This window comes from Monopterus albus, unplaced genomic scaffold (assembly GCF_001952655.1).
Source record: "Monopterus albus unplaced genomic scaffold, M_albus_1.0 scaffold197.1, whole genome shotgun sequence".
Taxonomy (NCBI): domain Eukaryota; kingdom Metazoa; phylum Chordata; class Actinopteri; order Synbranchiformes; family Synbranchidae; genus Monopterus; species Monopterus albus.
Genome location: NW_018128077.1, coordinates 299568 through 314424, shown reverse-complemented (window position 1 = coordinate 314424; position 14857 = coordinate 299568). Strand labels below are relative to the sequence as shown.

At 40.4% G+C, this 14857-nt stretch overlaps 1 protein-coding gene across 1 annotated transcript; it reads left to right on the top strand.

The window, feature by feature from the left end:
* The first annotated feature begins 1088 nt into the window (after positions 1-1088).
* On the top strand, positions 1089-5147 carry pim1 (Pim-1 proto-oncogene, serine/threonine kinase). Its single transcript, XM_020617939.1, has 6 exons — positions 1089-1493; positions 1742-1848; positions 1955-2005; positions 2196-2562; positions 3150-3326; positions 3420-5147. Exons 1-6 carry the CDS (start codon positions 1412-1414, stop codon positions 3632-3634), a joined length of 999 nt encoding a protein of 332 aa, XP_020473595.1. The 5' UTR covers positions 1089-1411; the 3' UTR covers positions 3635-5147.
* The last annotated feature ends 9710 nt before the right edge of the window (positions 5148-14857 follow it).

Here is a 14857-nt window from a genome sequence, read left to right as displayed (position 1 = left end):
TATTTTATGACTAGGATGGTTTATAGTAAACCTAATTTTTTGTGTGCAGATTTCCTCATGTTGTCCCATGCCATGGTTGGATTTTGATAAAAACTTGCTTATGCATACTAGTGTAAAATGTAAAGGGAGCTAAAAGCTGGATAGCAGACAAAGCTGACTTTTATTAATAAAAATTATATAATTAGGCTATTAGATATAGTACAGCTGCAAAAAGTCCATTAAGAGCATACCATTCAGTCAATAGGTTAACATGCATGGGGAAAATAGGGCGGAGAGAGGAGGAGCAGGGAGCGGTGGGGTAAATGGAACTCTTTTTTATCTGCAGTTTCCCACATCCTGTGAACGACTGCAAAGGCGGCCACCCAATTTGAAAGAATGAGTGGAATGCGCCTTTTCTCCCCAGCACGCTTTGATGCGCAGCCATTTGAGGGGCATTGTCAGGCAACTCAAATAAAGACCATAGTCCTGGACTTTGCTTTAGCCAATAAACCTCTGTGTTTAATGTGAAAATAATCAGGTAAATGACAGGGGGTTAAACTAGCTGGAATGCAATTGATGAACTGTTCTCAGGTTGTCTCCCGTGCAAAACGCTAATTAAGCTATGCAGCAGTCTGTTCTGAAAGGCAGCCACAACAAGTGAGGAAGAGTGAACAATTAAAAGCGTAGTAACATCGGTATTATTATCAAATGTGAATAGAATATAAATGAAAAGAGCAGAACATATTTACATATATAGGCTATAATCCTCATTATGTGTCTGTTCATATCTTCTCCTCTATGACTAGGTTTCCCGTTAAGGGAGGACACAGGGGGAGCATTTGGCTCTGAATCTGCATTTCCCTCTGACATGATGAATTCATAATTATTTCTTTAGTCTCCCCCCTTTTTGGCGCGTTCTGATTCCCGCCACGTCTGTGTCTGGCTTGTCGGTTATGAGGGTGGCTTATTTTCATTCGGTGATTGACGTGCAGTTTGGAACACGTATTTGCAATCCTATTGGTGCATATAACGGAAATAGGCGGATACATGGTTGACGTCAGAGCCTGTTGTAACGCCCGCTTACTACCGCCTTATAAGCGGTCTCACCCCCTCAAAGTGTTTCCAAGAGCCGGTGTCTGACGGAGGCATCGCTTTATGGACTGCCTTATCTGATTTTGTTGCTAATTTGACCCAACTGTTTACAAAACACTGCGGAGAACAAGCGTAGCTTTTAATGATATCCACTCTCCAGGATTAGGTTTTTGACTACATTCTCCTGGATCACAAGCGGTTTTTCTTCTATCCGGAGGAAAGGATCCTTACCGCATTTCTATTCCTTCAACGTGGACCGTGCTATTGGAATAAAATTACTGTTATAAACAAAAACAAAACGCAGAAGACACCCGTCGTCGATCCTGTGGTGAATAAAGGAATGCTGCTGTCCAAGCTCAACTCACTGGCCCACATCTCTACCGTGGACATGCCGGTGAAAATCCAGCTCCAGGTTCACCAAGGTTAGACGCCCTTTTTTCATCGTGTTGTCATGGAGGACGGGGCTGCAGCAATGGCTGGCAGCCCGCGTGCTGTGGCTCCCTCCACACACACTCATTTTCAAGGACGCCACCATTCATTTACAATGATATCAGCCATATTATTGTGTCCTTAAGTGGCGGTATTTCCAGAGGAGACGACATAGTTTCTGGTATTTACTGGCTGTGTTTACATACAAATAGCTATAATGTGTGTATGCATTTCTTTTCAGTGAAAGAGAAGGAACCTTTCGAGAAGCTGTATCACGTCGGCGCGGTGCTGGGCAGCGGCGGCTTCGGTACCGTCTACTCCGGTACGAGGATAGCCGACGGAGCTCCGGTTAGTACACCTCAGTCGGTATTACTGTAATACATTTTAATCTAGTTGCTTTACGTGTTATTGTTTGTGTTATGTCATGTCATTTGACGCCTCTTTTCTTTCCTAGGTTGCTGTCAAACATGTAGCCAAGGACAGAATCTCCGACTGGGGAGAGCTGGTAAGAAACTAATTGTACAGCGGTTTTACAATCTAATCAACATTAATATCGATTTAATTAACATGATATTAGGCTATACAATAGAAAATGATATTGTTGTAAGAAAATGTAGTAAAGCGAAATACCTATTTAGACATCAATTTCGTATGAATATATGTAATAAATATTGATATTTATCGGTATTTTCCAGCCTAATGGCTCCAGGGTCCCTATGGAGATCGTACTCTTGAAGAAAGTCGGGACAGGTTTCCGCGGCGTTATCAAAATGCTGGACTGGTTCGAGCGACCAGACAGCTTCATCATCGTCATGGAGAGACCCGAAAACGTCAAGGACCTGTTTGACTTCATCACGGAGAAAGGTGCCTTGCCGGAGGAGCTGGCGCGGAGCTTTTTCCGCCAGGTGCTGGAGGCCGTGCGCCACTGCCACAACTGCGGTGTGGTGCACCGGGACATTAAGGACGAGAACATTCTGATCGACCTGCGTACCGGAGAGATGAAGCTCATAGACTTCGGATCAGGAGCCTTACTCAAGGACACCATATACACAGACTTTGATGGTGAGTCACCAGTGTTCAAAACATGCTCAACGGTTTCATTGCTATTTTTAATCTTTTATTTAGTCGATTCGGTGTTAGTGTTACAATATACCAATTTCAGCAACGCAGTTTCAGTCATATGATGCGTCTCCCAGACCCCTGCAGAAATTCCAGAATTGTGTCATTTCTGACATCCCCCCTCCACCCACACACTCACAGCAGCATATTAATACAGGCTGAGCAGCATGGGCTTAGTTTTGGCGCCGCCTATTGGACGGAAGTAGCATTTTTACAACTCAAAGTTTGTAAACAAAGTCACATGTCCACTCCCCCTCCCACACACTCCTCTCTCTCACACACAGACTGTCATGCTCCCTGGCACCTGAACCTAAATAAGAGCGTCAGTATCAGGCTCAGCTGATAAGTCTGCGTTCTTTCATTTTCACATGGACAAAATAACACACATATAATGAACAATTATCAGTCAGGTGATATTACATAAGTGCTCAGATTTCCATTGTATTCATGTTCATTTTTCTGTAGTGTTATTAAATGAGGTTACAGTTTTTAAAGATGTGTTTCTCTTTTTCTTTCCTTCTGTCTGACAGGTACAAGAGTGTACAGCCCACCAGAATGGATCAAATACCATCGCTATCATGGGCGCTCTGCCACAGTGTGGTCCCTGGGGGTCTTGCTTTATGACATGGTGTGTGGGGATATCCCATTTGAACATGACGAGGAGATCATCAGAGGCCAGGTACCCTTCCGGAGGAGAATCTCCACAGGTAAATTCACATTGCAGTGTACATCCTAGCCTTTTGGTCATTGGTGTGTACAGCATATTCATGCTAATTGTTGTCTTTCCCCTCTACCTTCAGAATGCCAGCAACTGATCAAGTGGTGTCTGTCTCTGCGACCGGCTGACCGTCCGTCCTTCGAGGACATCATCAACCACTCATGGATGCAGAGCACGTCCTCCTCCGTCGTCCCATTCACAGTGCAGACAGACAAGGCAAGCACAGAGATCAGGCTACACAGCATCAGCCACGAGACCACAGCCTTCACACCCACCCCAGTGGCCGTGGCTCGGTGATGGTGGTAAACAGCTCCACCTGGACTGCACGGACACAAGAGACTATTAAAAAGGCTTGTGTAATAGACTTGAAGCAGAGAGGAGAGGGCGGGCGGCGCACAGGTCAATGGTCCTAATACAGGCTAGAGCAAGGTGTAAAGGACTGGACACAGTGGGCCAAGGTGGTGACAAAACCACCCGACCCTCTCCACCCTCACCGCCCCAGCTGCTGGTCAGTGTCAGAACACCATCCTCACACTGGACTCTGAACAAGCGTTGGGTGTTTTTCCGTCTGCAGGAGGGCACGCGCTTGATGCAACGACACCTGTGTTGAGCAAAAACAGAACATGTGCTTGCTGCTCTGTTGAATGGCAAGAGGAGAGTCCGAGTTATGTAACCTCTCACTGCACCGTGCTCAGCTCTGTCCTGCTTTTACTCTGTCACAACGAAGCGGGCAGAGCAGAGATGCTGGCGATGGGCATGTTTCTCAGAAAGTGCCTTCCATGAGATCGTTGGGGGACCCTGAAAATACTTGAATTTGTAAACACAAAAAGGTTTCTCGACAGCCTTTTTGTTCCTTACTCTGTACAAGGCTTTATATTGTTTATTGTTGTTTTTCCTCTCATGGGCCTAGATCAGGAAAGCCTATGCCATTTACAACCACTACTATCACTGCTTATACTACTCCAATGTCATTAGCAACAAGGTAACCTCATAGCCTGAGCAGCAGCCTGTGCAAAGAAACCATAAACAAAAATACACTGGACATACCTCACTCTCATTACTACAGCATTCACCTCGACAACCTCTGCTTCCTCCTCTTCTCTTGTTCTACTGTATACAAACACAAAGGCTTAGGCAACCGCTCATTCACACCCACCTGAACGCACACCACAATGCAGCCATACCGAAATACAACATTCTCTGCTCTTCACTTCAGTTGTTTTACTCTTACACAGTGCCTCACACAGGTCTTAAAACTCGGTGGGGACAAGAATTGTACATAACAACAATATTTATTATTACTGTGACCTTTTCCTCACACTCTGAGAGTTTTGTTGCAGAGTTTATTTATTTATTTATGAGCAAATTTTGGCTGTACGTTTATATTTCATTCCACAGTCACTGGAGGACCCACAGATTATTTAAAAGAGAAAGATGAGGTGAAATTTTTTTGACCATATTTATGGCTTGAAATTTTAAAAGAGCAGATGTGTGTGTGTGTAGGTTTGTGTATGTAATGTAAATAGCCTGTAAATAGTCCCCAAAGCCCTTCCATCTTAATGTATGTAAACATTGAACATCTACTGATGGTAACTGGTTTTGTTACTCTGTTGTCTGCTGTGGGTGTGAGTGAGTTCTGAATGTTGGGTGTGTGTGTGTGTGAGAGAGAGAGAGAGAGAGATGCGGTAATGAGAAAACTTCTGGTTGCATGATTGCAGCTTGGATTTTTTTTTCATTTATTCAAATTAGAATTGTAAATTATGTTAGAAGCTATTTTTATACGATTTCAATAAATATTTTTTAACTATGACACTTGACTCCTTTGTATTGCTTCAAGTATCACAATAGGTCACTATGACCCCGTGTAGCTCATGTTAAAAATAGGACGTCAATACTGTAATGCACTTCAAATCCAGGTGAAACCCTACAGTACATGTACAGGATAGATTTTATTTATGCTATTTACAATAAACTTTAAAAGAAGCTGATCAGACATAAATAGTATTTACTAGGTCACAAGGGGTACACCCATTTCTTAGCGGGTTTCCTGTTCCTGTTTACACCTTTGTAGAAAAGCAGCGGGTGCAGAAAAAAGATGAAGAGATAACAGAATCCAGGCTGGTAAAAGATGGCAGATGGCAACAAAACCAGACAAGGTGCTCATATACTGTTACAGCAGAGAAAATGAGCTCAAAACATTTCCACTACAAACAGGGAGATACTCAAGCATGGCAAAGACAGAACAAACTTCATTATTAATAGAAAATTGTTCATTCATCCACAACACGGAATCTTTTCTATTATTTATCAAAGAAGATAATTTAGAGGGTGTATTGTTAACATATGAGGTGGAGTTTGTCAAGGTGACCTGTCATGGCTAGGTGAGTGTTTTTACCCAAGGAGCTAACAGAGAACATAGGTACCTGCAGGAGCAAAATGACAGTACACATGATTATGCAAAGACCGAAATTAGCAGGATTTCAGCCCTGTTAAACAAACCACCCCAGAGGGCTAGAATGGAGAATTCTCAATGACGTATTCACACATAGCCTCACACAGTATGTAGCTGCCAATGGTGGAAGGTAACTAAGTACTTTAACTTAAGTACTGTACTTAAGCACACTATTAACATACTAGTACTTTACTTGAGTATTTTAATTTTCTGCTACTTTATACTTTTACTTCAATACCTTTCAGAGGAAAATGCTGTACTTTTCACTCCACTACATTTATTTGATAGCTTCAGCTCCCTTTCAGAGTCAGATCAGTAAAACAAAACAATATATAATCATAAGAATTTACTGAACATCACTAAGAAATTCACAAGTACCCAGTAGTACTTCAAGTTCTACTTTTACCAGTTGCATCCTTAAATGTGATGAACACAAAAATGCAGCGATAATTATAATCAAATGTGGTAAACACTGATGTGAAATGTGCAGAATTACATAATGACTACTTTTACTTTTTGGTACTTTAAGTATGTTTTGATACAAATACTTTTGTATTTTTACTTAAGTAACATTTTGAATGCAGGACTTCTACTTGTAACAGCGTATTATAAAGTGGTATTGCTGCTTACTTAAACTATTTATCACACATGAGTGATGTTGTGTGTAAGCAATAATGATATGTGTGACTTATGCAGCTGTGCCTAAAACTAAAACTTAAGTTAGGCTACTAATAACAGCTGACCTGCTTCTTCTGGCATTTTGCAGAATAGCAAGGCAAGTGAGTAATCAAAAACATTTGCTTGGATATTTTTGGTTCTTTATTATTACAAGTGCAGGAACATGGCGATGTTTAGCAGGAAATGTTTGCCACAATAACAATCTAATTAGCTAATTAGCACAAAACACAAAGTACAGCTGAGGCCAGTGGGAATTAGTTTTAAAGCTATTTGGTCATAAAACAAAATATTGGAGTGTGAAAATTCAGAACTGATGATGTGCTGGATGACAGACTTCAACAAAGTATTCATTAAATGGCTGTCAAGATTTTTCACTAAACATTAATGTATAGCCCATGAATGTATATAAAATTTCAACAAAAGGTATTGTTGAGTTCTTTTAGTCTGACTTTTGTTATCCTTATCCTGAAATAACAGATGGTTTGCTCACTAAACAACCATCTTGTAATCTGATTACCTATTCCAGCATATATACAGCAACACTGCCATTCATTTGGAGTCATGTTTCTAACAACCTGGGAAACTAAGTCAAATCATCACTCTCCTTTTAGCTCTGTTTTTAGTCTTCACTAATTTCCAGGTACAATATCTGTTTGTTTAGCTGCTACATGTTTCCACTCTGTTCACCCACTGGTCATTAAATGTGTCTATCTGCTGCACATTGACTGAAAACAGCTGCCTACTATGGCTGAAAATGACATTATGAGAGTGGAGAGAGTGAATTAACACCATTTCCAACCTCCATGCAATTTGCAGTTGTGTAAATCTTCCTTTCGACCTAGGCGGGGTTGCAGCAGCGCTGTCTTGAGGGAAGATTAGCGGTGAGGCCGGGTGTCCCACGGGACCATCACAGCTGATTAAACCTACAACTCTTATCTATCCAAAAGAGCAGGGCCATGATAGGCTGCTGCCTGCTGGTCACTGTCACCACTCAAATGTTTAGATTAAAAAGGACATCTGCAGCCTGTTAGTGTGATTAAAGCCATGAAGACAAACAGTGTGTACACAAACAGCCCAAGATCCGCAGCAACCTCAGGTTCAGTGTTCATCAACTGCTTGTATGTAATTTGATTATTAGCAAAGTTGTTAAAGAGTCTGCACCGCTAAAGTACATTTCCAAATAAGGTAAATCCTGTCTTATCTAATCTTTGTGGCCCTGTCGTCCCTGTGTCAGGACTACTGCTTGGTCTCTAGGTTTAAAACTTGTAATGATGGAGGGGAGCAACCAGAGCCTGGAAAGCAATGTTGTTTTCCATTTTAATCAAAAATAAGGCATTATATTTATTTTTATATTGTGTTTTAAATGTGAACTCTATATGCCAATAGCTGCCAGGTACATGTAGTAGAGGCAGAGGTGCTGAATGTGCCTTGGAAATGAAGTAGTAGTAGTAGAAAGGAGAAGAAGAAAGCAGCATAAAGTAGAAATACTAAAAGTGCCCTAAATTTCTACTGGATTAAATGTGCTTTTCACTGGTGATGGGGAGCAACCAGTGCTTAGTTACTAACATTACAAAATACAGTAGCTACCAGTGGTGGAAGAAGTGGTTTACTTAAGTCAAGCTCATCCCAAGAGTTTTACTAATACCTCTCCCCTGGTGCACACACACACACAATGTGTGGGGGTCACACTCCTCAGCCTCTCCCTGATATCTGTTCCCCAATCAGCTTGTGCAAGGCTTCAGCTCATCTATCTCACATAAAGCTTTATCCATCAAAATATGTACATGAACATACAACATTAAAGTTGTGCAGTGACTTTGTATAACTCACTGCAGGTATTTTTATTTCAGAGATTCATAGAAAGAGGCTATCAAAGGAAACCAGCCCCAGGAATTCAAAATGCTGTGTCACTCTTGATTAATCCTTTAATCTCACACTGGTTTTCTTCTGCGGCTACTCCGACAACGCACAGTTTCCCTGAAGAGGTTCAAATGGATCTGATACCATGGGTAGTTTCCGTGAATGACACCACAATTCATTTCTCCTGTAGTTCTGAGAACCACATGCCACATTAAACTCTGCATGTTGGCTTTTGTTATGAATGCCCTATGGTGGTGCCAAGAAGTTCTGCTGTTGTAAATGTTCCAAGTATTTTAAAAGAAAAAATGTCAGTTGGAGCTTTTATGTTAGAGATGCAAACACATGACATGTCACTGAACAAAGCTAAAGAGAAAGTCTATTTTTGTCACTATACTAAGAACTTAAAAACACAGTTTGACATTTAAGGAAATGTGTGCACTGAGAATCAATGAGAAGATTGTACCCTCATTCATGTCTGCATGATAAATATAATATATTCTGTTAAAAGGCAACAAATTTGGCCAATAGCAGCACCAATAAAGCTCACTGAGTGTGTTTCCATACACATACAGGTTTTTACAGACATTTTGACCTTGTACATGCAAAACAAAACAAAGAAGGTGATAAATGTTTTTGTAATTGGCTGAGCAGAAAACGTTGGGACACCAAAATGTGACAAAGTGCAATGGAAATATAAAGCATGTGATGTGAAAGTCACCTTTCACTGAGACAGAATATTGTGGCAGATGCAAACATCAGACTTCTGTGGGGTGAAGAAGTGACTGAAATATTTTTCAACTGAATATATGAACAAAAACATTCAATGTTTCCACCCCTTTTCCCAATGTGGCTTTTCACTGTTTAAGGTTCGACTGGTGTTCTTTTAATTATATAATCTTCTGCAGTGGTTTTATGGAACCTGAATGGAGAAATAATGCCACCAACTGTTTGTCTTGATGTACCCAATCTCATATCTTTTTTTCTGAATTTTCTAGAAATCTGGCTAAACGTTGCTCTGCATTTGGATGCAGACTTGACTATTAAACACATTTCTTGTTTTTTAATCTCTGCAAAAACCACAGTTATGTTATTTAACACTTTTTTCTTGGCTGGATGCACCCTGAGCCTCCACTGGCTGCCTATTCTAACAGTGATGCAAAAACTTTAGGAAGTCTTTCTGACAAGCTAGCCAGGGTAAGGCTAAGCTAAGCTAATGGGCCGCTGGACGTAGCTTCATATTTAACAGACAAGCATGAATGCGTTATTGATCCTTTATTACCACTCTGAAAAGGTGGTTAAGCCTATTTCACAAAATGTACAACGATTCCTTTAAACAATAACCACAACAATGCACTGCAGTTGTATCTAGACACCACAATGATATTTTTTATCTTACTGTTCACACTAGCACTGCTTGGTGACCAGCATTTACCCAGTACACATTGCCGTGGTTTGTTGTTGAGTCACTCTGAACAGTGAATCATCACAAAAACAGGACAGAGTAGAAGCGCATCCACACATGCTCACTTTCAAAAGAAAAATCACATTTGTGTGTTCTTGAAGAGACCTGAGGCCCGATAATGGGTCAGTGAGTGCCAGTTGTTTTGCTCATTTTGTACAGGGTGTGCTACAATATGTTCTCCTTATCTGTGCTGTTCACCCTCAGCAGGCATTATTGTGCAGAGACATCTAACTGCCTCATCATTAAGAGCTGATTGGCTCATCGTTATCTTGTTCCTGTAAATTGTGTGCTGTACCTTGTGCTTATGAGAAAAAAACAGAAAGCCCAGCTGTTGCATAATTGCCCTCCTCCCTGTTCCAACTGTTACACACAGAACTGGAGCTGTTGGGTAATGTTGTCAGGAACTTCCGTTCGCCCCCCCCCCACTTCCTAACCCTGTCTCTCTCTCTCTATCACTGTCTGTCTCCATCTGCATGTGTTTGTTCTCTGTCTATCTGCCTGCTTGATAAATACACTGCAGGCGCAGACTCACATCCACATTCTTACACAAACAACAAAAGTTTGCTAACAAACGAATGGGAAACAATGTGTGCCCAGTGTAAATTATTATGTTGAGAAATGAGTCTGCATACATGGACTATATGTGCATTAACTGTGAGATATGTAGCATTTGCCTATAATGTAAACAATGCACAATACAACCCCAAATCAAAAAAAGTTGGAACAGGATGTAACATCAAAATTAATACTGAAAATAGTGATGTGTAAATCATCTGTGTCCTGTATCACATTGAAAACAATACAGCAGCACATTATTTGATGTGATACTCATCAATTTTATTCTTTGTTCAAAATAAACACTCACTTCAATCCTGATACCTGCAACACATTCCAAAAAAGTTGGGACTGTTGCATTACAGGGCCAGTAATGAGGTAAAACAATGAAACGATGATTCCATTTGAAACAGCTGACGTCAACAGGTGATTGTAATCAGGATTTGGTACAGAAGTGGCCTCCAGGAAAGGCCGAGCCCTTTAGGAGCAAAGATGGGCCGAGGACCGCCAGTTTGCCAACATATGTGTGAGGAAATAATTGAAATGTTTGAAAACAATGTTCCTCAAAGAAAGATAGGAAGGATTTTGGATATGTCACCCTCTGGTGCAGAGCATGATTACAAGACTCAAGGAATCTGGAGGTATTTCAGTGCGTAAAGGGCAAAGGGCACAAACCTAAACTGGATGACCGTGGTCTCTGATCCCTCAGATGGCACTGCATCAAAATTCGTCGCTCTTCTATAAGCGATATAACCACATGGGCTCAGGATTACTTTGGCACACCTGTGTCAGCCATTGCAATGAGACATATCCTTTGCATGAATCAAGCTCCAAACACTCAAGTTCATACACTTATACACCCATTATACAACTTGATGGAGCCTTTCAGCAGCTCCTCCTTGCTGGTGAATCTCCACATCTTTCAAACTCCATGCCTCACTTTAAAGAACATTATAAAGCTCTTTTTACAGACTAAAAAGTTACCCTGATCTTTTTGTGAAAACTGGTGGACTGCCTACACATTTAAACCATAACCTAACCTGCCGTAAAAGCAATGAAGAACAAAAATGTCCTCATTTAGAAGAATTTCCTTCAGCTTTCTGTCTTGATGCGGTCACTTCAACCTCACACAGGCAGAAGTGCAAACTACACACAGACTCACACACAAACGCTAAGTGAGTAATGGATGGTGGCCAGCCCATGTGTGTGTCATTTGTTCCAGCAGAACCGAGTGCACGGTGCACCAGCACAGGTCAAGATGAACTCCCTCCTCATGGAGCAACACAGTGTAGTGGCTCTAAAGACTATTGGTCTCACTGCCAGATTGAACACAGATAAGAAAATTGCAGTGTCTATCTTTTCGCTGCAGTACGAGTCACACACAGTGATGTAGTGGTTAAGGTGGATAAAACTATGTCCAACAGATAGAAAACAGCCAGTAAACCTCATTTGATCATGTTCTCTATATTTTGATGATTTATGTATTATAACATCTTATTATCATTCAGTCAGCTCAGCTACTAATATCTTTTCAGCTTTTAGAGGGTCTAGAGAGACACAAAACAAAAGCTGATACTAAATGCTTAAGATGATACTGATACTGATGCTTAAGCTTAAGATGCTAACACATCCAGAAGGAAGAACACCAGGTCTGAATTAAACCTGAGCCCTTTGACTGCTATTAACACTATATCAAAAAAAAAGACAAATTGATTTTAAGCCTGTTTTTTGCTCTTCCTTTGTCCCTTTCTGTGCAAAAGAATGTGACATCTACTATATGGTCTGGCAGGTGCTATTTTGTACAGTGGAGTATCGGTCCATATTAGGGAAAAAAAAATTTTTTTTAAATGTCAAAAATAAAGTTGAAATGTGGAGAACAATGTTGAACTTTAACTTTTTTTTTCTGGAAATAGTATTCCAACTTTATTCTCAACATTTTAACTTTATTCTCTACATGCAAATTTTATAAAAAAAAATCTTCCTCCTCTCATTTGTTTTTCCTAAATTGACTCTAATACTCTGTTGTGGTTTTGGGATTTTAGTTGTGTTTAGCTAACCTTTAGCTAATTCATAGCTGGCTGCTTGAAATGAGTACTCACAGTTCGATAAACATTTCTTATAACCTTTGCTGGGTGGCAGGTCATGCTAATTTACAGACCATACTTTGACAACACAGGGTAGAGAAGCTGGGATAACAACAGAAGGCCTGTAGGCAGCAAAGTGTCGTGGAGGGTGGGGGTCTAGCTGAGAGACATTACATCCTGCCCCATTTTCACTGGATTGATCTGACAGTGTGGAAAATCTTTTGCACCTTTAAATTGGGGTTACCACATTGCTATTTTCTTCTATTATATAAACAAGTAAGTATGTTAAAATGAGTATTCTCATTTTTCTAATATATAGTATATACTGCCTAACACCAATGTAGTTTTGAATTCATCACAGCCAGACACTAAGAATCATATTCAGGAATTGGAGATTTGTTTTAGATGAAGATGACTTGTCCACAAAGCACCTTAAAAAGACATGGGAGAGGTTCTTACAGCAATAATCTCAATATAAATTTGGACTACAGTAATCAGAGGTATTCAGTTATACTCCAATTCCAGACATCATTTCATTTCAATTGGCTGGAGCCAATTCCAGCTGACACTGGGCGAGAGGCAGGGTACAACCCTGGACAGATTGATCAACAACAAATAAACAACAAATCCATGTCACAGTTTAAAGGATAGGTTCACATATGCCCACTTTGTTTAAAAACACATAGCAAAGTTTATCTGTAGCTCATATGTAGCTCCAGCAGTTGGAGTTAGTCAAATCAAGTGCAACAGGTAACCTTATACGGGAAAGGATTATGCTAATGATCAGATCTCCTGTGCACCTCCTCATGAACACGTGGTGAACATCGGTCTGAAAGGAGCAATTTACAACACTTTTGTGCAGTGAAGACAGTTTGGTGAATAAGCCTCACAAAAAGGAGGCCACAGAAATTAGGACAAAAACATGAAAATATTCTTGTATGAAGCCCATTATGTCAGTTAGCCCTGTATCTGCTACGCCAACCAGGCTAAAACAAATGCACACACAAAAACAGCAGCGATGGAGACAAGCATCCATATGACTTACAAAATGAAGATATTAGGAAAAAAAAAAGTTTTTAAAATGATATTCATTACACATTTTTGTAATTAATATTGCATTATCGCTGAGGTCTTTCTAAACAGCAGTGAGCACTGTCAGAGCCCTGGTGATAATTATATTTTCTGTAAGGATCACATCTGTAAATTCATTGCAAATAGGAAACAGCCAAGTGTGAATTTAATGAAAGCAAACAGCAGCTCATTATTGCCTTGTTTATTAAGAATGTTTTTCTGTCTTCTGCATAAACTCCTCCTGCTCAATTGAATTTTCCTGAGAATGCATTCTTTCTCAACGTGTAGTCACATGAACATAGTCAAGCATTTGACTTTGTTTTCACATTTTTGTGAATGACTCAGATTTCATAATAAGAGAGGAAGAGGGAGAGAGGGCGGACAGCTCCACGCCCCAGCTCAGCACTCTGTCAACGGCTATGCTGGGTCCCACGGGGTTGTGGCCATCCCTGACTGTGTCACACCTCCATGATTAGCATGCCTGGATATGGAGTGGGCGAGGAAGTCTAGGCTGATGGTATAAGGAGGTTTGACCTGGGTAAGTTGCACAAACACACAGGTACCACCATATTGTGCAAGTGCTCCTGATGAAAACGTTACTCCCAATGGTCATGTCTTTTGACATTCTGTAATAAAATACTAGAATTACTGATGAGCGATTCCGGGAACTAGAGTGCACAGCTTGTCATTTTGACATTTATGTTGAAATCCTCAGTTTCTGTGACAGAACACTGTGAGACATAATGGCACAATTTTATCTGTTTATGAACTGAAAGTAAGTGTACCTGAAATGTCCATTTTAATTTCATTACAAAGAAATCTATGTACACTGTGAATGAGATAAACATATTGAAGCAAAAGTAAGTCTGGCTAACCTATGGGTTTGTCTAAAGTCTGTCTGACCATCTGTTGCTTGGCCCACCTGACTTGTTTTTAGCCATGTCAATGTTTTCTCAGATCTCAACAAATTAACTTCATATTGATATAGATAACAGTGTAAATCTGAAAATGTGACCCAAGCTGTAATAAATTACAATTATCTTTTAAACCTGCATTGAGTAGTTTTTCTTGACACTTAACAGTGAAACAAGATAACACTGGAATATTATAAAGTTGAGATGGCTAACATGCTAGCAAATAGTTGCTTATTTACACAACCAGCAGATATGGAGCAACATTAGTGTTCTGGCCTAGCATTGCTCTCTACCTGATAAATATAAGCACAATCATTTCCTTTAAACTCTGTTAAACTTTCCACCAGCCCCTGAGATAAACTGTTGTCTCTTTAGCATCTAAATACTCCACTATGTTCACTATAGTCGCTAACTTTGTCTGCCTGCTTTGTCTGTGCTGTTCAG

Excerpts from the sequence above, each read along its gene's own strand:
- pim1 (XM_020617939.1), top strand. The coding sequence starts at position 1,412 with ATGCTGCTGTCCAAGCTCAACTCACTGGCCCACATCTCTACCGTGGAC. Across the intron at positions 2,563-3,149 it reads CATATACACAGACTTTGATG|GTACAAGAGTGTACAGCCCA; the intron begins GTGAGTCACCAG and ends TCTGTCTGACAG. Across the intron at positions 3,327-3,419 it reads CCGGAGGAGAATCTCCACAG|AATGCCAGCAACTGATCAAG; the intron begins GTAAATTCACAT and ends CTCTACCTTCAG.